The 24,089-nt window shown below is 40.5% G+C and overlaps 1 protein-coding gene across 6 annotated transcripts in view; it reads right to left on the reverse strand.

Annotated features, from left to right (window-relative positions):
* Positions 1-24,089, reverse strand: part of SORCS2 (sortilin related VPS10 domain containing receptor 2) — a 983,379-nt gene that overhangs the window by 664,745 nt on the left and 294,545 nt on the right. For all 6 annotated transcript variants that reach the window (XM_090035537.1, XM_090035536.1, XM_090035535.1 and 3 more), the window contains exon 2: positions 22,086-22,153. In XM_090035537.1, the coding sequence (XP_089891663.1) occupies positions 22,086-22,153 (68 nt within the window). The remainder of the gene's footprint in view (positions 1-22,085; positions 22,154-24,089) is intronic.

The raw sequence follows: 24,089 nt of genomic DNA on the forward strand, positions 1-24,089 counted from the left end.
AAGGAGATGGGTGCAGGGGTTTCTGGAAAACTGCACCTCAAACTGCTGACAAGCAAAACTTGTATCACTTGCTGGCAGCAGCAGTCTGCTGTCATCCCAAATCTGGGGGCCAGTTCTCCCTGGGAGGGCTACAGGCCTGTGCTAGACAATTCCAAGGGGATTTGGGCCCACAGATCTGCATGCAGGATGACAGCAGGCTGCCGTTGCTGGCTGAGGCCAGTGCCAGCACCTGAGTCTGCCAGGCACAGCCCACGCTGAGCACCAGGAAGAACCCAGTGCTGGCACTGGCCCCAGCCAGCTGTGGCAGCCTGCTGTCATCCTGTATGCAGATCTGGGGGCCCGTGGCCCTCAGGAGGGCTGCCGAACTGTGCCAGACTCCTCCTGGGGGGCATGGGCTCCCAGATTTGCATGAGGAATGACACCAGGTGGCCACTGCTGACTAGAGCCAGCACCAGCACTGGATTCTTCCCAGCATTCAGCACAAGCTGCACCTGGCAGACTTAGGTGCTGGCGTTGACCCCTAATGGCAGCAGCAGCTGTCATCCCACACACAAATCTTGGGGCCCACACCCCCGGAAGGGCTGCAGGGCTGTATCAGTCTCCTCCTGGGGTTTGCAGGCCATCAGATCTGCCCACAGGTTGACAGCAGGCTGGGACCAGCACTGGGCTCTGCTGGCTGGGACCAGCGCTGGGCTCAGCCAGTGCCAAGCACCGGGAAGCCTGATGCTGCCGCTGGCCCCAGCTGCCAGCAGCAGCATGCTGTCATCCCACACACAGATCCGGGGCCCCATGCAGACCTGGGGGCCAGTGTTGCAGCAAGTCCAGCTTTGAAACTTGAAATGTTTTGAAACGTTTCAAGTGCCCTCATTTCATTTCAAAGCTGTTTCGAAGCCTTTTGTTTTGTTTCAATATTGCTGTTTTGAGCTCGAAACACGTCAAAACAGCTTCGAAATGAAACACCCATAGAAATTTTGCACAGCCCTAATACTTGCATTAGCAAAAAGTGCACTTATTTTTCAGGCAGAGAATGTGAATGAGGGGCTAAATGCATCTTTTTAGCTAAATGCATTAAGAGATGTGGCAAAATGAGGTTACAAGGACAAAACTCTTTACAAAGAGCAAAATCTTATTGTACAAACAGTACAGAAATGTCCTAAAATATTTCATTTTAAAATGATAGTAATTATGAATCACATATTGGACTTACATAAAGCCTCCTAATTTCCTAGTACTGAATAATCATTAGATTGTTTATTCCTACAATTCCCTACTATAACTGAACTAAATTTTCCATGGATGTAAAATGGTACAACTTAGACCTGCAGAGAATTTGACGCACTGCTTCAAAGCTGGGGGAAGAATGGGATGACCAAGAATAGGTATTAAATCAGAGCAGTCTTATAGCTCCTCTGAAGGGAGGATTAAATTGTCATCTGACAATCCCAAAAGGATCAAAGTACAAAAAAAAAAATGCAGTCAACCACCTTCTCCCTACCTGTGGGCCCAACATTCAAAGAACATGGTGGAAAATATTCAGAAATGCAAAGGTGTAAAGCTATAGCCAGCACAGATTTCAGTAAAGGGAGGTCTTGCTTAAGCAATTGACTGGAAATAGCTGCTGAAAGATATAACTACCATTCTAGAGTTAGTGAAAGAGTTTAGGGATTGTAAAAGTTCTTTGAATGTAATTTAATTTAAAAAAAATTAAAATCAAATATGTTATAAGGTTCTATGTCACAGATGAATGGCAGAAAATCAGAATAAGATACTAAGAGATAAGGAAACTTGCAAGTGGAAAAAAAAAGTGTAAGTTGTCAGTGCCGGGACCTTTGTTCATAATATGGGTAACATTTCTAACAACATTTTGCACTGAGAAACTCTTTTATTTCTACCTCACCAAGAACTCTCCAAGGAATGTGAACATTATCATTTCTATTTTTTTAAGTCAGGCCAGCAAGGTCTCAAGGCAAAACTGTAAATGATTGTAGAAAGAGAACCCAGTTCCTTTGACTCTAAGAACTACAGCCATTAGTTAGACTAGCTGAAAAACAAGAGAATGAAATCCCAGTGTCATTAAAGTCAATGGGAGCCTTGACTTCAATGGAGAAAAAAATTCACCTAAGATACAAGTGTTCAAATGTCAGTAAATAAAATGCAACAATGTAACTATAATCAAAAGAAATCTGTATTCTTTAGAGGGCAGGTGCTTGGGCTTCAGCACAGCCCTCTTCCCCACAAACACAGCACAAATCAAGCCACCCCTCCCATGACCTCAAAAAACATCTTTTCAGTCTGCTTCTTTCTCAAAAGGAATATTTTAAAACACAGTACACATTCACAAAGGTACATTCATATTAAATAAATGAATACACGTAGGCAAAAATCTAAGAGCAAAAAATTGGTCACACTAGTGTAGGGTGGCCGTCATAGAGGACATTCTGGTTTTCTGCTACTCGGTCCTCTGTCTTCTATTGATACAAAACCGAATGCCTGTATGTCCTCTATTTTTCGCTTCAAGAGAAAAATAAAGGACAACCAGACTGTCCTCTAAGATGGCCACCCTACACTAGTGACAAGCAGAGCCAGTTGGAGGAGGAAGCAATATGAGAACATGATGAAGAAATGAAAGCATAAGATTATGGTCAGTCTCAGCAGTCCAGGTCTGTTGAGCTGGATGGTCTTTTCCAGTTCCTATAACTTCCTTCCTAGGACACTAAGGAGAAAAACAGATGTTGCATTTGAACCACTATAAGAATTTAATTTTTATGGAAGCACAAATGGGGAGCAGATGGATGCCCCCTAGCCTTGTTACATCACATCAGTGGTGCAACAAAAGGTAGTGTTAAACAGTGCTGCTTTATTGCAGCATACATCTATTTGCTCCGTAGCAGAAGACTGTGGGCAGCCCAAAACTGCCTGCACTCTCCAATCACCTCAGGGGTCAAGGGTTTGAGGGTCTCTATCTTGCACACTTAGGATCAGGCCCTTCAAGACCCCAAAGTGCCTGCCTGGCTTTTCACTACTTATAGAGATATTACGCAAGGAATTTTGGGCCACTTCCTATATGCAGGAAAAGTTGGGAATCCTGGGTTACAAACACTCACCACAGGATCTTCAGGAATGCATTTCCATAAGCAAGGAAATCTTGTGCAGGTCCTAACAAAGAAGCACAGGACCTGGGGAATCTCCAGTGCCCCATGCCTCTACCCAGAGACACACACCCCGCTATGCCTCTATGCTAGGATCCATGCTGACATGTGCATCATGCAGAAGTATGACTCAGTGCAGGTTCTAGCAAGGAGATGCAGGGTGGTGCAGGACCCAGGGAATTCCTGGTGTCCTGCGCCTCCGTGCTGGGTCCTGCATTGCCCATGCCTCTACATGCAGCATGGGTTAGCATGGGTCCCAGCATGGACGTATGGGGTGCCAGAAATTGGCTAAGTCCTATGCCATCCCATGCCACCATACTGCCCCACACCAGGACCCACACCTCTGTGTGAGGCCCAGGTTGAAATGGACCTGAGTCCCCACAAGGAAGCATAGGGCAGCAAGGGACATGGGAATTCTGTGGGCAAGGGGAACACATCGCCCAACACATCACAGCTTGATCTACTTTATTTGCCAATGTCTGTTTTCTCTCTTAGTGTTCCACAACAGAAGCAGAACAGAGCCATCTTTTTGCTCAGAAGCTGCCATCCAACTCAGTGTAAAGCCAACATCTTTTATTTACTAAGCATGCTTTTTTATGGATTCCTCACCATAGAGGTCCAAGCAGCACATAAACATTAATGAATTCACTTTCTCAACAATCCTGCAATCTTATATTGAAGACAGAATTGAGACTTACCTGAGATCACACAACTGTAGAACCCACACTCATTAACTCATGCAGGAAGGTCCACTATGGTACCATAACAATAAACCATCCTTCCTTAAAGGATTTTATGGCGATTCCTTGTAAAAAAGTTAGGAAGAGAGACATTCATATTTAAATCTCTCTGGACCTCTATTCCAAAATCCCGTCATTCCTTCTGACAGTCTTCCACAGCTCAAATTGCTGATCTTCACAGTACAGTGTAATGCCCACTGACACCTAATTTTTCTTCTGTTGTAGTCACTCTTGTGCTGTCAGAAAGACAACACTGGGTTAGATGGACCACTGATCTGACCTAGCAATGCCTTTGTGTTCTTATGTGACTAAAGTTTTTGGATACTTCACTTTCTGGGTGCTCAGCACAGGACACATTAAAGAAGGCGTAACTTTATGAAACCTCTGAACAGCTTTCCACCGAAAATTAAGCTACTACAAAGTGTCTCAAGTTTGCTATCCAAAAACTGAAACATCCACCCATAATTACTAGTCACTTTTAGAAATGTTGACCTTGTTCCTTTTTACTTTTGACAAATAACGTGCTTTATCCAAAGCCCACTGGCACCAGTGGAAGCAGGTTTGCTCACTTCAGTGAGCTGCAGATCAGGCCCTAACAACACGAGAGAGAATTTTCAATCATACGTTTGGATGAGTCGCTTTGGTTGGTCTTAAAATGAAACATCTAGATGTCATCTCAGGTGCATACCTTAGGAGCCCTTGGTTTTGAGTGCAAATGGCTGGGGGTTATCAGTGTTTCAGTTCTTAAATATACTGTGTGTATATTTAAGTATTAGTTTTTTTCTGCATGTGTATGTGTGTGTTTTAACATGTAAAGTTGAGCTTTGCATTGTAACAATTTTTTATAAAATGTAACTATTGCCATGAAATCGCTAGCAATCTCACCATCACTTCCTATCTCACATGGAGTATAAAGGGTAGAACTGGGGTAGGCACCCTTGGGGAGGGTGAAAGATTACATTCAGTGTGTCCCCAGGTAGGAATGGAGGCCATCAAAATGCAAAAAAAAGCAATCAACAACTGAAACTTACTCCTCACCTAGGTTGCCCTCCGTTGCCTCACCTCACTGAAATCTTCTGCTTGTTACACTAGATGACAAAAAACACTAAATGATGAGAAGAACTAGTGACAAAAGGAACTATAGGTCAGAAGGCCAGGTACAAATTCATAGGAAGGTTTAGGCCAAGCATAGAGATTTTTTTTATTTTAAAGTCTAATTAAGAAAATCATCCTCAGATGCATGAAAGGAGACAAAATTGCCTGTGGCACTTTCATGCCTAAAAAATGGAGTTTGAAAGCAGTCTGACCTGTACACAATCAGCCTTCCATTTCCTACCACCGTCCGACCCCAAGTCAGATCACTGAATTTCTGCGTACACAGAGATGCTTTGTGATGCGGGAAAAAACTGCCATGCAAAATGTCAAACTGAGAGAAGGCTTGATATGTGAAGCTAAAGATTAACCCCTTCTCTGCTGCAGGGGCTCATCTGCAAATCAACTACTCCAATTAGCTGCAAAAACAAGAATTGTGCGGGGAAAGAGGAGGCAAAGTAATTACTCCTTCTGGAATGAAAGGTACAGCATTCTATTATACTTTTCCTAAAAGCCCTGGAGCAAGAGACTCATCTGGCATAAACTAGACTGCAAGTTTACTGCAACCTATATGACCTGATCCTTATTACGCTTCCATTAACATCAAAAGAGATGGATCAATTTACACCAGTGATACTTGGCCATCTAGTTTGCAATAGCAGTGTTCAGCACATTGCACCCCTAAAAGAACACCAGAATGCAAGAAAGGAAGCACATTTCCTAGAGCAATAATACACCACTTGGACCTTTTTGAGTGACTGCTGCCATAAAAATATCTAATTACTTACTGGACATCCTACCTCACTGTGAGTAAAACAAGAGCCTCTGGTAATGTTCAGCATGTTTTAATATTTCTACACACACACCTTCCTCTTAAACAAAATATGAGATGTGGAGCAAAGAAAGGTACAAAATCAGGTAAGCCTCTATTACAGATTCAGCCTGATTTGCTATCACACCATCTGCTTCATAAATATGCAACAGTCAAGCAGCAGAGCAGCCCATGAGGGAAAACACAAGAGGTCAACTTCACAAAAAGAAAGCTCAGTGTTAGCCATCCAGGTTGATTATACATTATATTTTCAAAGCTAAGAGGTAACAGTGCTTGATGGTGTTTTATCATGAGAAAACTTCAAGAATGAAGAAACCAACTCTTAGGTCAAAACAAATAACATTTAATAATGGTACTAATGTGCTTTGTTCATATTTGTTTTCCATACCCACTCTCCGTGTCAGCAGAAGGGAAACAAGATTGTAGCTAAGACTTTTCTTGTAGGACACTGGGCATATCCATTAACTTTTGGGAGACAGAAGGAACCATTAGATAATATACTCTGACCTCCAGAATCAAGGCAGACATAATTTTACATGGTATCCCTTCAGCAATAAATGGTATGGCATGAAGTGATGAAGAACTTACTAAATCTGTGCTTCAGTTGATTTTCATTTTATATGCAAAGATTTTCAAAAGCGACTAGTGATCTGGGGTTCAGTCCTCAAAACCCCAAGACACCAAGAATTATTAGGTACCACTTATAAAAATTTAAGCCAAAAGGAAGATTATAACAAATGATCCTTCATCATCTGGTTTTAATAAAAGCCTACATGAATTTCACTCTTTGCAAGCCCCTATGGCCTGTTCAAAGTTCAATTTGAATATGTGCTGCCGACAGTAAATTCTCTCCCATCACAAGCCCAAGTTGCTGAGTTTCAACCTTCTGAGTTGTAAGAAGACTATATGCAGAAAGGATTGAAAATACCATATCATTTTCTTCCTCTCCTGAAAAAATAAGCTTTGTAATTTTTTTTGTTGCCAAGACAGCATTTATCTTGTGCACATCATCCTTTAAAAGAAAAAAAACCTACTCAAACTGCACATCTAGTGTGATTACTGCTTTATTTAGGAGACCTGTATTGCACCCAATTACAGCACCTATTGTGTAGGTGCCTGGGAGTCGCTCCATAACAAACAAATTCTGCAGAAAGAAATAGACAGGGAAGCATTATTTAGGAGATTACAGCTGTTGCAGCCAAAAGACATCATAAATAATGCACTAACAATTAAATCAAAAGCCATCGAGAATATGACACTAAATAACAAAATCAAGGACACAAAGGCAATGCTGACAGCCTTGATGTCCTTGTGCCTAAATATTCAGCACATGCAAAGCTAATATTTTGTTTTTAAGTTTGATGACAGAGAACTAGGCGCCTCAAGCCAGATGTATCAGATCAGCAGCAGGATCTTCAAGCATAGCACACTGCTCCACATGGGCTGCCTCCTAAACTGGAAGCAGTACAGCCCCATCTGCGTGGCACCAGAGGTATGGGAGTGATCTAACTGGCACTGGACACAGCTACTCTTCTGGATTAAGAGGCAAGCTGCACAAAGCAAGAATATCATTCTTGAGGACACCACTACCAAACATTGTAAATTTACTTCGTAGACAGGGCTTAAGTTTTTTGAAGAGATTTAGGAAGTACGGAGATGAAGAGAAAAAAAAAACTTACTTAAATGTGGGGAGGGCTCAGCACAGACATGCCTACAAATTAGATGCTTGGCTTCAAGACCAGAAGTGACAACCCCAAGTCAGGCTATAACTCCCATGTATTTTAAACAGGGAAGTGTAGGCATGGGATTTACAGCACAGCACCTAAGCCACAAAAGTCAAACAGAGGGATCTCTCTGAAGTCCCATTTCTCTGCCAAAGTTAGGCACTTCCCTGGAGCTCTGAGTTAGGTTTCTATATAAGGGCAGGATTCACGCCTGAACCCTCATCTAGACGTTGTTGCCTATATAGGGCTGGCTCACTTTTTTTCTTCCAACAGATGTCCCTGGGGACTGTAAGGAGGTGCCCAACCTTCGGGGGACAAACCCCAAGGTTCGGGGGACAAACCCCAACAGTTAATAGCCTGCCTGGCCAAAAGGCTCAGAGTCAGCTGCAACCAATGATTCGGAGGGTGGAGCCACAGGGAGCGGAGTATAAGGGCAGAGAACAGAGGAAGTTGTGTTGCCAAGAGAGAAGCCTAGGTTGCCCTTCTCAAAGTCTGAAAAAGAACAGGGTCTGCTTTGTCTGTTCTTTGCTGGCAAACTGGCTGGAAACCCTAGAGAGATGACTGGCTTTGATAAAAAAGCAGGGACTTACTAGCAGCTTAGTGGTTCAAGCATATGCCCAGGAAATCAAGTGGGTACAGTGTCTTTCTTCATTACAAGGGTTCAAACCCTTTTCTCTTACTTCCCAGGAAAATGCCCTACCCACCAAGCTAAAGACAAGGATGGAACGACTCTGTACATTATCTGTAGTAGCTGGGAAACTGGACAGAAAGAGATGCAAGAGATATGGGGCTAGGGGGGAGAGCATTTGTCTGGGAATAAAGGCTCTAGAATTGATGTTGAGTTTTGAATGAAAAAGTCATCGGATAACATGCATAGAAGTGTTTGGAGTAAGGACCAGGACTTAGGAATCTGGATAAACATATATTTTAACAGCTTTGAAAGGGAAGGGAGAGCTGCCACTTGGAAGCATGTCAACAGTGATGAATATATCAGGACTGTGTGAGCCTATAGCTATACAGGAGAGCAAAATCACCCCAATTTCAACCCTGCATGAAGCAAAGTTAAAAGCTGGAGCAGTTTTGCTAAACTTGTGCTGCTACAGAATCACCTTGATGTGGCAGTTGCATCTGAACAGAGTGTATTAATATCCTTTGATAACAATATATTGGCAATTGTTATAAATGTTTACACACTGAATATTTGGAGTGGGAGGGAATATTTTCTTCATACTTTTTCACATGAAAGGAGTTTGTGTGGCACTTTCAATCCTCAGAAACAAGGTGCAGAGCTGTCTTGCACCGAAAAGTAAACTTGTGGGGTTTTTCCCCCCATTTTATTCTATTGCATAAGCAAGCAGTTAAGATCATCTTAATTTTAGCCCACAAAGATAATGCAGTGATTTGAACAAATGGAAACCTGCTATATACAACATACTTTTCTGATCTTTAAAAAATTAACTTTCTTCCCCTATTTAATTTTTATTTAAATATGTTTCTTGGCAAGCTTTTCATATTTGGAACACTGACAGATTCATAAATTCACCCTAACATGCAGAGCCATGAGATTTATTTTATCCCATTCTTCTTCACTTTGCCTGGGAGCACTGCCCCCTCCTGGCAAAGCAAAATATTTCATCATCCATGAGTATTTGATTAGCCCAACACACAGATCAGGGAGTAGTTAATCATGGTCCTCTACTGTAACAGACTCGAAGCTAAGCTGTTGCGAAGTGTGCCAAATGGTGTTATGAGGTTAAATACTGCACACCTGGAACTGGAACACACTCACAATAAGTAATTTTCACTAGATCATATTTAAACAACAGATAGAACAGGAATGACTATTATTCCGGCTTTATTGGGTGGATCAAAGAATGAAAAAGATATATATATCTATCTTAGATACCCATATTAAAAGTGGGAACTTTATAGGAGAAAAAGAATTCTCAGGCCTTGTTTAATACAGCACAATTTTATTTTTGAACACATTTGTCCATATAAATTATATCCCAAAGCAACATTGCAAAATTAAAATGAGGACAGCATATGGTAAAAATTAAGATAAAGCAGTGATAACAGCCTCCAAATACTTGAAAGGGGGGAAAAAATCACTGTCTCACACTCCAATGTGCCAATATTTTCTACTGAAATGTTCATGACTTGTAATGTTATCCTGGAACAGTGTTGGAGGCGGACCTCAGCCTCTCCTTCCTCGTAAACTGAATGTAAACTGTAAAACCAGGACCACACAGTCTTTTCACTTTAGCCTGGCTGAAGAGATGACCTGCAGAACTTTATATAAAGTTGTAATAGCTGGGTTCCACTAAAGACTGATTCAACTGTTAGTCCTTTTTCATAGATTTCATACATTTCATAGACATTAGGGCTGGAAGGGACCTCGGAAGATCATCGAGTCCAGCCCCCCCACCCAAAGGGCAGAAAGTCAGCTGGGAAACTGAATTTCACATATTTTGTTTTGCAAGACTTGAAAACAAATGATCCAAATCAATGGAGTTACATGAGGAATGAATTTGGTCCACTGTTCTGTTTGTTCTATGGAGACATTCATGATCTTATGACACTTCCTGACAGAGAGGGGATTGCTCTTCTTGGACAAAATGTGTTCTTTTCCTTTCCTTCATTTATACTTTCTTCTTTAAATTGCATAAGAAATTCAGATAGCAAGGTTCTATACCATAGTTCCACAGCAAAACACACAAAGAACAGTTTTAAATCAATATCAATTTGTTTAATTTTCTAATAACATTTCTTGTTCCAAGTTATATTACATACCTAACCACAGTACCATGTGCTCTGCACTTCTTGTCTGCCCATCAAAGAGAGGTGGCAGAGAAGGTAAACCAGACTACCCTTTGGTAGACCTGCTGTACTGCCTAACAGCAATAGAAACCAGGATATTTAGGTCTTGTTATATGGTGCATTTTATCCCGACTCTTTCCTCTCTCCCCCCAGTACCACTACCAAACCAAGCATAGGGTTATACACAGATTTAAGAAATAGCTGAGGGTTGCACAGAGATCTTCATGTTCTCAACTCCTCCTTTCAGCCAAAATGAAGGAAGAGAAAGCTACCTACCATACCAAGTCTCTAATAAATTATTTATGTGGGAAATATTGCCTCAGCCATTTTCAGGTTGAAAAATATATTCCATACTGCAGGGATAATGAGAGCATAAAACATTAACACTACATTTTTCTATACCATTCTGCATAATTAACTACACAGCTGTTCGTTCATTCAGGCCCAACAACCAAATTAATTTCCAATCACTTAACATGGGATGCACTGGAGGACATACTACAGGAATAAGTAAATCTGCTACCATATTATACACCACAGGAATGATACAAGGAGCCCAACGTGAGGACATGTCATGGGAGCAAATACCTTATACAACAGACTTTTCAAGCAAACACAGAGAAAAATGGCTTTCTCGCTGTTTATGGGTGCAGTCAGTAACTGCCTTATAATAAAAACAAGTACAGGATACGCATTTTCAGATGAAGTCCACAATGTGTCGGTACTGTAGTCTAGGCAGTACTACCCCCACAGTCTTCCATCAGAAATGTAAGGAGGCAGAAGGCAGCAGGAAGGGTCTGAGCATTACCTTTTCTAAATATTATCTGTATCACAGTCACACTTACAGGCCCTAAAAAGAGCAGGATCCCATTTTGAGAAAAAACAAAGCAAACAACAGTCCCTTCTCCAAAGAACTTACAAAGTAGACAGCCAAATGTTAGGAGGAGGAGAAAGCAGAGAAAGGCAATGTGCTTTGACTAATTCATAGAGTGGTTCAGAGACTGACCAAGAACAGACCCCAGATATCCTGATTCACAAAGCAGAATCCTATGTACTATACCAGGACTGTCCAATATATTTGGCCTGAGGCCAAAACTGAACCATGGGGCATGGCACTTGCCAGACAATCCACCCCCGCTGTGGCAGGCAACAGACTTGTCAGTATGGGTATTAGAGCCACTGCATTGGTTCACTTCTCAGGGGGTAAATGCCACCACTTGTCATCTGCCCACCCCCCACCCCCACCTTTTTCCCTCATTTACTCATAGAACACCAGCTAGACAGTCCTGTAGACAGTGATGCCACATCTAAGCAAAGAGTTTGCTATTTCTCAGGGTTTTGGTTTTGTTTTTCTTAACAAATTCTATTCAGGTTTTTAGACAACATCTGTCTTCACAATTTCTAGATATCTTCCAAAAATGTGCTAAGCAATTTGACTCACAGCAATCATATGTGGTCCCTCCTCTATACCTTTTTGTGAAGTAGAAAATAAAAGAGAGCCTTATATACAGTGTCAGTTCATCCACTTCATAGTTTTGGGGCCAGCATACTCCTGGAGTGTCACTCTGAAGAAACTGAATATATATGTTCCACTGTTAATGGAGATGATACAGGAACTGATTCTGTTCCTGATGACCTAACAAATGGTGTCAACTACTTTTTATAGGAATTTGTTATTGGGAAATATGCCAGCATAGAAGCCATTTAGACTACCATTTGGTCCTAGAGTAAGTATATCGGTGACAGTGCCAATCAGGGCTGCCAACTGTCAGTAAATTTATTGTCAGTAAAAATGTCTAAAAAATGGCCATCAGTAAAGTCCATTAAAAGCCTTTATCCACTGGTAAAAATGCTAAGCATTTTCAGTTTTACTGAAGCTGTGGCAGACATAGCATAGCAGAACTACCTGAGTGGGAGTGTAGCATCCTGCAAGGAGTATTCTCCCAGCCATGTGCTGCTGCTGCTACATCCCAGGCTGCCTGTAGTACTGCTGGTCACAGATGGGCTTCTTGGGGATCCATGCTGGGATGGTGGGAACAAAACTGGCAGGGGTAAGAGTAGGGCTTGAGGTCAGAAGGAAGAAGCATGGTGCAGGGTGAAATCAGGGGCATCAGAATGTGGGAGCAGCACAGTATAAAACTACTATTGCAGTCAAGCATGGTTGACAACCTAAGGACTTTTTTTTACTGCAAACTTTTTGGTTTTACTTTTTTACTATGAGGTCAAATCCCTAAATGTGAACTCAGTCCTTCTAACTGGCCCTGGCAGCAGCAGGGTAGGGCCTGGCAGAAAGGTTACATTTAGATTATGTAAAACTTACATTAGTAAAAATGTGTCAGGAAATAATTTTGGCTGCCTGTAAAAAGCTTGCAGATTACCTGTAAAAAAAGAAAAGTGTTCTTGGGTTGGCCTGGTATCAATTTAAGTTTCCCCATCCTCTATACTCATGGCTTAGGTTTGAGTCACTCAGGGTAACAGCTTTATTTCTATTCCCATCTCCAGCCACTCTGCAGAGGCTAGCAAGGAAGCCAAATTACTGTAGTAGTGGTCTGTATTCTGCAGATACTGTTCTGTTATTGACTGGACAAAGACTATAGAAGAGCCAACATAAGGTAAGAATTTCCTCCATTACTGATCTGGAGTGGCTTTGAACTGGTGAAAATGAAAGGCCGTATAACCTGCCAACCAACCACTCAGCCAAAACGTGTGCAAATTTAACCTATTTAAGGCAACTACCCAACACAGTACTTAAGAGATGTTGCAGCAGTTCCCACACATCCTGTGCCTATAAAAAGCCTTCAACAAGCAAATCCCTGTTAAAGGAATCAAATAGTCATATGAATAAATCTCAGTGAATCAAACACTGAAATGGGATTATCAGATTGGCTTAAAAAATAAATACTGTCTCCTAACTGTAACAAATCAGTTCAACAGCAATTTAGTCCTGCTTTGATTCAGTTATTCCTCTAGCAACAAGAAAAAAAAAATCAACCTGCTAAAGAAATAACAATCCCATGCCTTAAGGGGACTGTTAAGAAAAAAGGGCTCTGCTGTACTTTCTCTAGTGCCTGTTGGAGCTTCAGGGGAAGCTCCATTCCTAATTACATAAAACTCAAATTAAGGATTTATATGGCAGCTATTTAAAAAGACATTAAACTGGCAAGTGAAAGTTAGAATCTCACTCTGTCCATCATTTCTTTGTATTTTCTGTGTTTTTTATAGACATAAAATTATATTCTAGAAAAAAATAACTATTTAAAATCATATAGTAGGTTGTTGGGTTTTTTAAAAAAATGAACTATTTGTTTCAAGCCTTGCATCCTAGTTTTTATTAGCTGTATTGCAAGATCACATAGAAGCCCTGTAACATACCAAAACCTCATTGTACTAGGTAAGGTAAAAATACTGAACAAAAAGACAGTCCCTGTCCCTCAGAGCTTATAGTGAATAAGATTATATTCATAGACTTTAAATCACCAAAGACTTCTATACTACTTAACTCAAGATGCTGTGAATGGTCCCATTGAAGTCAGGCACATGCTGAAGTATTTGCAATAGCAGACTCTAGAAATGCAACAGAGCCACAAACTATCTTGTGGGATGTGAATCAAATGAAATCATGCTGAAACAGAAACAGCATTAATCGTGTATTTTATAATCTTGAAAATGTATAAATTATAGTTGCCAGGACCATGTTATCCTTATTTCCACTGTCTTTTGCATGTTTTCAGTACACATTTGTTTATCTGAAGGTTCCTTATAATAAAAATCTAGTTCAAGGGCCAAGATCTGTTAGACTAAAATCTGGAGCACAATTTTTCTAATTGCTTTTTAAATGCCTGAAAATTAATTTAAAAATCAATGGAAATTCAGCTGCGTCATCCATAACAGTATTTACAACATACATAGAATGCCCTGAAATAAATGAAAGGTTGTACAATATGGTTAGGCAACGACAGGAACTCCACTGTGACAAAAAGGCTGTAGGAATCTGGTGTACCATAATCCTGTCCAGCTGCAGGGTTATCTTTGTAACTTCACTGTCTCCGGTTAAGACAGAAGTATAAGTGGGGGCATAATATGAAAAATTAAATTGTATAGGTGAAGCATTGGATAGCATGAGATTTGATTATTGGTGCCCAAACATTTGCCAGGAAAAGCACAGCTGGGACTTTAGAACCCAAACTGAGTTTGCTGGGCTAGTAATTAGAAAACCATCTCTTTTTGAACTTGTAAAATGAACATATTTGATATGGAAATCACAGACTCAATAACTGGATCCCCTGAGGCCATTTCTACAAAGTTACTTTTCAGAGCAGAACCACAATGTAAGACCATCTGGAAATGCTAGTTATTGCAGAATACAGTTGCCCACTTATTAAGTAATACTCTGGTGTTTCACACAGAGAGGGTATGACATGCTGAAGCATCACAGTCTATGTTGGGGGTGGGGAAGGCTTCTTAGTTTCCAGGAGCTGGTTTTCACCTTTGAATCTCTAAAAAGTTTGTGAGCAAGCTACAGCAGTTATAATGTGCTGATGCACTAGAAATAAGAGCCCCATGATTCAAAAGGCAAGAGACTGGGGGCAGGTGTTTTCTCTTTAATTTGTCAATTGACTTGGCATTCTGTAAGGTGCACCTGTATTGCCACGGATTTACTAAAGGGTCTGAGTAAGGCATAGGAAAGTAGCTTAAAGGAGTTACTTTGCTGGACAATGTTTTGTGACTTATTTTACTTTCACTCTGGTTCATTTGTGTGGGTATTGGAAACTGCAGTTCCAGATCGATGAGAAATAAAGCACACACTACTCTCAAAGGGGCACTTGGCATTTACACTCTCTGACTATTACATGTCTATGCCCCACTGATGTCTAAAGACGCTGCACAACTGGATCTCGTGTCCAAAACATAAGCTTGTATGTGAGAAAACAGAAAAAGGTGACTCTTGAAAGACGGTCATCTTTTTCTGACCTCTTCATTCAACAGTGCCCCAGTTAGAGCACATGAATAATGTAAAAATCATTCGCTACTCTGAGACTTGACATACGCAGGGTTCAGTGTAGAGTGCCAAGAAGAATTAACAGCATAGTTAGCAAAAGAACACAGGCTGCTTTGCTCTGCAGTAAGGCATTAACTATGTGGTGATGCCGTTAGGAACAATGGCAATTACATGGAGAATGGCATTAACACTACCATGTCGTTACAGCTTGATAATTATGCAATCAAAACTTTATTAGCAATCATTGTCACCATCTATTATTCATCACCGACAGCAAATTAAGATGCAAAAGGCCGCTTCCAAGTCAGGGATGGGATTGTCTAATGATCTGAGGACCAGACTCGCTATAAGAAACTGTCCTATTCCAGTTGTGTCTTTGCATGCTTCTGAGTCACCACATGTATTATTCCCTGAGTCACAAAATACCTTGATTCCCCAGTTTGTAAAATGGAAATAATGTTTACCTATTTCCAAGTGTTGCTATGATCATTAACTATATTATGTCTGAAGATAAATGTTATCTATTAGTATAAATTTCCTAGAAAGAATATTTAATCTTTAAATAAATTTTAATGCCTACCATTATATTCATGAAATATGTACTTGCAAGCATGACGTGTGAATAAATCACCAATACAAATGAAGAGCGATAAATTGACTCACTGTACAGGCACAGATAAACACATATGGTTGATTTTGCTTAGCACCTTAGTCCTGACTGAAATGCTGCATAAGACCTGATGTGGGGTAAAGGAGTGCATGAGTACCCTTTGGCACAACTGAAACCTTAGTATGTACAATGACTGGTATCTACATGCACAAACATGTTCTGCCAGAATAATTTAAGCACTTTGGCTTGAAATTTCAGCCTTTGATATTATATACTTTTGACTTCATTTAACTTAATTCAATCCATCATGTCCACTTCCTTGTATCTCCAATATTTACAGTGCTTTCTTCAAAAGCTCTTTGCATAAAAACTTCATAAATAACTTGTAACCTTCCCAAAGGACATTCATTTATTTTATACAAAATTCAGAAGCAAATCCCTGACTTGCCTTGCACCAAATAAGTATATAATAACAACATACAACTACAGTAAACTATACAAATGAAAGCTGGAGTCTCCTAGCTCTATTTGTCTGCTTCCCGGATGATTTATGCTTCTACTGCATCAGTGGAACAAGCCAGGACTCTTATATTACAGAGTTGTTAGCACTTTCATTATCTGGTATCATTTCCACCAATTTATAGCTCAGGGATGAGATTACCCCTTTCCTCCCCTTGTTCTGTGGGCAGGCTGAAATTACCCATTGCCATTAACAAGGCTCTGCAAGGATTGTGGGGTTCACCTGAATGGATTCAGTTGCACAGTCATGCACTTTGGTTATTGTATGAACTTACAGTCTAGCCCTTTCTCAAACTGACCTGAAGAAGGCATTTCATTAAAACACTTATCTAAGTTTATCCCAGCTACGCAGTTGGTCCTACAAAAGTAACCACTCACAAAAATCCTTACCTTTTGCACCTTTTCATGTTGCCAGTTTTCTTTCTGTCAGATCTGGAACATGATTCTACCTGCTGCCTCTCCTCCATCTAAATTACAGCTGCAACCCCAAGGTCATGGAGAACAGATACCCTTTCCCCTGGCCACTAAGTTTTCTTCCTGCCCCCATGTTCACTGAGAGAGGGAAGCTGAGGAAAATAAGTACTCTGTAAGTGCATCTACATGTGCTGATTTAAGGCACTTTAGCCATTTTAAGGCACATTAAGGGCATATGTCTACATGTGAGGGCCTTTAACGTGCCTTAAAAATGGTGATTTTACCTAATCACGCCTTAACCACGCTTAAAGCAGGTATGAAATTTAAATGCAAATAGTTAAGGTGCCTTAAGGGACGTGTAGATGCCTTACGGTACCTTAACACTGTATATGTCGACTGAGCAAGCTGGAGCCAAGCCCACAGGGCCTTGTGCTGTCTTGGGCACTGCCAAGAAGCAGCAGTGGTGGGTGCTATTCTCCAAGGATTAGAAACTGGAGCTGGAGCAGTGGTTCCAGCAGCAGCAGCCCTTGTCGGTGTGCCAACCGACGACTGCACATGGGGGCACAAATAAAACAAAACCACCCAAGCCCTGCAACACATGTGAGCAGGCCAGGGAGCAGTGGCAGCCTCACACACTCCCTGCATTGTGCAGTGAGCAGAGGAACCATGCCGCACTGGCAGAGGCAAAGGCAGACATTGTGTCCCTGCATGCAGTCATTGGTCAGCACACTGGCAGGTGCTGCTGGAACCCTGCCCCAGCAGCTGCACCCTGAAGAACAGCACCCACTGCTTCTTCTTGGTGGCACCTGGTGGCAGTGCAGGGCCCTGCAGGCTCAGCTCCAACCCACTCTTGACCCATGCTGGGAAGGTAGGAACAGGGCAGGGGTTCAAGCTGGGATCAGGGCTGGGGCTCTGCCGATTGCATCCAGGGGGACTGGAGACTCCCACCCCCTCAGCCAGCGCTGGGCTGCAAGCGTGTTTGCTCGGTGAACCGCGGTAAGGCGCCTTTAGGCCTGGACGTGTAGATGCGTGCCTAGATAGCCTAAATGCACCTCAGGCTAAGGTGCATTAAGTTTAGGGATGTGTAAATTCATGTATAGACACACTGTGTGTGTGATAGGAAAAATGAAAGGGATGTATAATGAAGCAGCATGTTCTAGAAAAGAAATACAGGCTTTTCTACAGTCTGTTAGCAAGTCTACTACTTAGTGTTTATAGATTAACCTCCTTCATAATACAGGCCATAGAATTTCACACAGCACCCAGTAATTCATGGTTTGAAGGAAAGTATTGTTATAGCAGGGGTCACTGGATGCCACATAGTTTTACAAGCTCTTTTCCTTAGCACTGAACAAGTTTTTTGTCTTGGAAGGAAATGTTATCGTGTTGATTTTCTGAAACAAATTCTTTGGAATAGCTGTGAATGAGTTTTCACTTTGCCTTGATGTATTTAATACAAGTCAATTTTTGAAGTATAATTACTCCTTGGGAACCAACCTCTGATGATATACAGAGTTCCCTGAAAGAAAGAGTTCTCTACAAGCCATATGTGACTAATTCTGCTGTAGGCCTGCTGTTGGTTAGTTTAAATAATAAGTTACACTAAGCATATGCCCAGATTCAATGTCATGGATTTCTCCTCCAATGGGAAGCTGACCTCAAGACCATAGCATCTATTTTTCAGCAAAGGGATAATGTTATCTTGTAGCTGCATAAGCAGCAGAGATATATACAAAAGCTGCATAGTTGTGGTGATCAGCTCTGATCAGCATAATTCCAAATGATCACAATCAAGTCCTAATAAGTGGGATAATCTAAATAATTTTTGGAGAATAAATTTAGTGAAGGGTTGTGGTAGAGGATGACAGAAAACTGCCAAATGATCTGGCATTCCTCACCGGGAGAAACAGACACTAGCAACCTGATCTTAATAACTCACATCATCCATTTAAAGTAATCTATGAATAAATTAAAAGTTAAAAGGAGACTTTCAGAAAAGGGAAGCTTCCAAGGTACAGAGACTGGATTCCCTTAGGTTCATTATGGACCACAAAAGGAAAGTGAAACATTGTACCAATAATCACAAATGGAACCGATAATAGTACAGTTTATCTGGACTTCGGGATTCAGCCTGGAGGTTGATTCCCTTGTCTCTGTGATTTGATTTTGTATAAGTCAACTTCAGCCTAGATTCTATCCTCGCTTGCAGCAACATAAAATGAGATAAACTCTGCTAAAGTCAATGGATTCGAAGTACAGAGTACTGAGTGTGACCAAGAACTGGCCTTGTAGACTGTCTGCACTGAGAAAGTTCAATAAAGGGCTGTTCAGCTACTCACCCATCAGAAAGACTCAGTGAAGCTAAACTCCCTGGTTTAATAGTTTTGTTTTTGTTCAGCCAAGGACTTCATTGGCAAACATATCCCATTAAAAAATAAATACATTAAAAACCCTTCTAAATCTGATGTGCTCTATCACACCTACAGACAAAGCAACTGTGGACTCTGCATATCAAAGCCCTAATAAATGCCATCCCAGGATACTATTTCCTGAAAAGCATAGGCAAAGAGGGCAAAAGAGCAACATAAAAAAATATTAAATTTTTGGACAGCCTGTTAAAGAAATTTGTCATTATGCAGACAATAAAACTAGGAAAGAAAAATGCTGGACTCATTCAGGAAATAATATGAAAGCATTCATTCCCATTAAGACATAAAAGCCTCACAGAAATGAGTGGTTTTTGCCTGGAGTCAAAAAAAATCTAGTTTTTTTTCCAGCCATCTTTTATTTTATTTTGTCCTGATACAAATAAGAAAAAGTACAACCTGAAAAAAAATTTAATAAAAATGCATGTTATACATTGAGCCAGACTGTCAGCTTGTGTAACCTAATACTGTTCCACTGAAGACAACAGAGCTGCATCCATTTAACAGCATCTATTTTGATGTATGCATACAAGGAAGTACAACTGTGCAATTGCTATTGTGGTTTGATTCCCTGTTTGCCAGTTTTCCTGTTTTTATTTAGGTCCCACAGTGAAGAATATGTAGCTTTCAAGAGAGACAGTATTTATTTTAAATGTTATGCATATTTTCTTTGGGACCCCAAGGCAGTTTTGTAATCTGAGCATCTTCCCTTCTTGGCATGTTCACTTCAGAGAGCTAATTTAAAGAAAAGTCATTTCAAGCCTGAGCCACAAAGTTCTCATTGCCGTTATGAATTTACCATTCCATAACACGCACAATATTGGAGCAAGATGCTGGCACAAGTATAGGGAAGCGCAGCAGCTGAACTACCCCACATGCAGGGACATATGCTTGCAGGGCAAAAAAAGTAGCGGCACAGATTTGTGCCACTACTTTTTGCTGCTGTACATGTTCCTATGTGCTTTGGTGCAGGACAAAATGCCCTGCTTTGGGAAACTATCATTTCCCTGCTCCTCCTGGCATGCTATAGGAGCCAAGGTGGAACTAAAGGAGGGGAGACAATTTGGTTGGCAGCCAGAGCATCTCCTAGGAGGACTAAGCCTCTGTGTCTACCAGCCCAAACTCTTGTGTTGCAACTTGCTGCAAATTTGCAGCACAGGGCATGTTTCAACATGCCAGGCATTTGGTTTGTGGTGTTATGAAGAGGTTTGCAGTGCCACAAGCCGCACGTCTGGATCCAGCTTATGTGGAAGCAAACCAGATAAATGTTGGTGCAACCAGCCTGCTCCATATCAGACCATAAACCTTGCCTTTCCCCAGGCCTTCTACAAAGCTGTGCACCACAAGGGGCTGCAATTATGCCAGCCCCTGAACATAAAGATTAGTGCTAAGGTTTGTTACAGGCTCTTCAAAGAGAGTCTATCAATCTGAGCCCCATATCTGACACTAAAATACTTCATGCTCCCCTTGTAGGTTACCTCATCCAAAGTCATCAGGTTCTATCAAAAATTCAGAAATTTCCAGGAGTATTTCCTTCTCCCATTGTTTATCCTGATTATCTTGCAACCTAGCAAGGCCCAGGAAAATGTTTTGACTAGACATAATCAAAGAAAGCTAATATTTTAAAAATAAGCGTTGTTTCTACATTTTTGATAATACTGGAAATACTTCAAGGATTAAAATGCATGTGACATTTCCTAGAAGGTTCTCATAGTATTTGGTCCAGTATATGAATGTATAGAACATCAGGGTTTACAAAGCACATCTAGCAACAGGGAAGAAACACATTACTTTAAATGTATAGTCTGTAACTTGCCATGTAGCAGTGAAGCACATAAATTAAGTACTCTAAAATAGAGAGGTTACTATATATTTTTATTTATACCCTCAAGTGCATCCATCATTTCAATTGGATGTTTATCAACAATTCACCTTGGAAAAAAGAAGACACTTCAGCAGAATAACAGCATAGAGAAATTATGGTTGTGTGTTTCCTACTGATGCCCTTAAAAAGTGTATGGTTGCTAAGGATAAGGATGCCATACAAAAATATTAATCTTGATCGATGGAGTTGCCTTAGCATAACAGCATTTCACTGCCTTTTTCTGTATTCAAAATTGTAAAATTGCCTGTACAAAGTGCATATTCACAACACAAAGAATGTTGTCACAGTCGCTGTGGATGAGGAGGAGATAAAAAATTAGGTTTGAATCACTCTATGCTTCCAAACAGAAGACGCAGCACAGCTCAAACAATTGTCACATTTCAACCAGAAAGATACAAGACTTTAACTAACTAACTAATCAAAATGCAGAGCTAAGCAACAACAGAAATTCTTAGGGGACATTTAAGATAATGGCTACATTAAGTTCCTGCTGGTTTGGTGCAAAACTCCTAAAGTGCAAACCTAAAGGAAAAAAATTCACAAACAAAAGAGGGGGTGGAGAGCAGGGTGTTGTGTGCGAACCCCACTTTACAACTGGAATTTTCTTTTTTCTTTTAAAGGTGGCCTCAGAGTTATTTTATTCCCTTATGTTCTTTATTTCTACTGTATAAACTGTTAATTCCCTTTCAAGTTCTCTACTCAAGTGCATTTCTTTTTAAGGAAAAAAGAAGTGACAGCTAATGACAATCTGGGCAACCCTGCATCTGGCACACAGCCTGCAATCAGCACAAGAGGCAACCTCAAAAGATAAAAAGAAACAGTTTCACTCTGGTTGGTACAGAAACAAGGGGCATAGGAAAAGGCTGAGAACTTACCTCCATAAAGAGCTCTCCAACACTTTCCCCATGTCAGTATGGTAATACTTGGTAAGGATGAGAATCACCTGCAGAAGAGAATGAAAATACATGTAAGATATATACACTCAAATTTTAAAAAGTAATAAAAACAGCATTGTCAGGCCATCCCGATCCCTGTACACAAAGACTCATTTCTTAAATACCTCCAGAAACATACTGTTTCCTTCTAACTTAGTTTCTCCATTTTTGGGAGCATAGGGCAGTTATAACATTTTCTATAAATATTTCCACTTTGTAAAGACTTGCCCATTTTACTTGGGAGGGGGAAAGTATTATCACATAAATTCACCTTAACTCCCAAATGGCAGCATCTAATCAGTCTATGAATGACTTTCACAGCAGGAAGAGCCAAGTTACTCCCCAGTCGTAATTTACAATGCAGCCATCTTCAGCTTCTATGGACATGAATTTATCTTATCCAGAGTGCTAAGCAATGACATTGGATCTCAGCCAGAATTAGGAGCTGTGGTCTTCTCTCCAAGACCATAAACACAGCACTGAAACATGTCATGTTACTTTCCTTGAAGTGCTGGCTGTTTTCCAACAGGCAGTAATATACTGTATATATTACTGATCCACATTGCCAAAACAGTGAAAAATATTTTCATATATAAACTAAATCCCATGGACAAAAACACTTCACGCTAGTGGGAAAAAACATCAAGTAAGAAACATGTTTCATTAACGCAGTGTTTGTAGAGCAAGAGCAAATTAAGACAAACTCATTGGCCAAACAGTATAAAACATTAGTCCATAACTACTGTACTGTGCCGGCTGCTACATTTTAAATTTAGCTCACTTAAATCAAATTTCCTTTCACTTGCTGCCAGTCCATATTAGTTCTTCTTACACCACAGTTACCATGGCAATCCTGGAGAGGTAAAATTGGAAGAACCTCTGGTTTCTTGCACAGCTGTTAACTTGGTTAATACAGGGTCAAGATCAGTCGCCTCCAACAGTCTGAAGCATGCTTTTATTCAGCTAAACCTAGCTTTGTTCTTGACCACCAGATGAAATCTTCAGCAAACAGCAGTTTTAGCTATTTGCTTTGATTACCCAGATAATTAATGTACTAGTACTGTACTGATGCAACAATTCAGGGCTTAGGTGGCTGCCCCTTGGACAGCACAGAGACTCTAGAATTCAAGGTAATTTCATTTATTTGCCTTTGAACATACATAGCATTTTGCAAACTCAAATGTAGCCCCACTCTCACTCTTTATGGTGGAACCTATTAAATACAATAGAGTTACTTAAGGATTTACAGTAATATAAGAAAAATCAGAATCAGGCCTTAATTCACTAAAATATATTAAAGCGTTCATATTCTTAAAAGAAGTCACAATCTAAAAAACATTTTTTCCCATTGCATTTTCCTGTTGTTTGGCTAAAAGGCATTTTGTTTTAAAGTTATAGAATTGTATTTATTTTTTTAAATTTCACCACTTAGTTTTAAATAGTTGTGTGAATAAATGTAATGTGGCATGAAAAGCCAAAAGAAACACTTATTTCCCAGGGGGTAGAGATACCTACTGCTGAGACTCCTGGTTAAAGCCCCAGGCATGTTTCATCATGTCAGCTATTTATTCTATTGTTAGCATCTTACTACAGCTTTGCTGCACTTGACCCTTGGTAGGAAAAGGAGGAAACCTCACTATCATGAACAAGCATCTCTGGCTCAGATTATTAAGGGAAAACTTTTGGCCAATGCTCTCTTCAACCAACAGGCATTTGTTCAGACCACAGGAATTTACCCAGGCAACTTTAATGAGAGCTGAAAATATAGTTTTGGCCAGTCAGACTAGAAGAAAGATAATTAGAAGATACAAGAAATGATATTCTATAATACTTTGTTTCATTACATACCCATGCAACCATGGCAATCAATCTTAAAATTATTAAACGGACACTTTTTATGCCTATGCATCCCATAACTGTAATTTTTAAATTGCAGATTTTCAA

This window comes from Crocodylus siamensis, chromosome 2 (assembly GCF_052110815.1).
Source record: "Crocodylus siamensis isolate JL-2025a chromosome 2, ASM5211081v1, whole genome shotgun sequence".
Lineage (NCBI taxonomy): Eukaryota > Metazoa > Chordata > Crocodylia > Crocodylidae > Crocodylus > Crocodylus siamensis.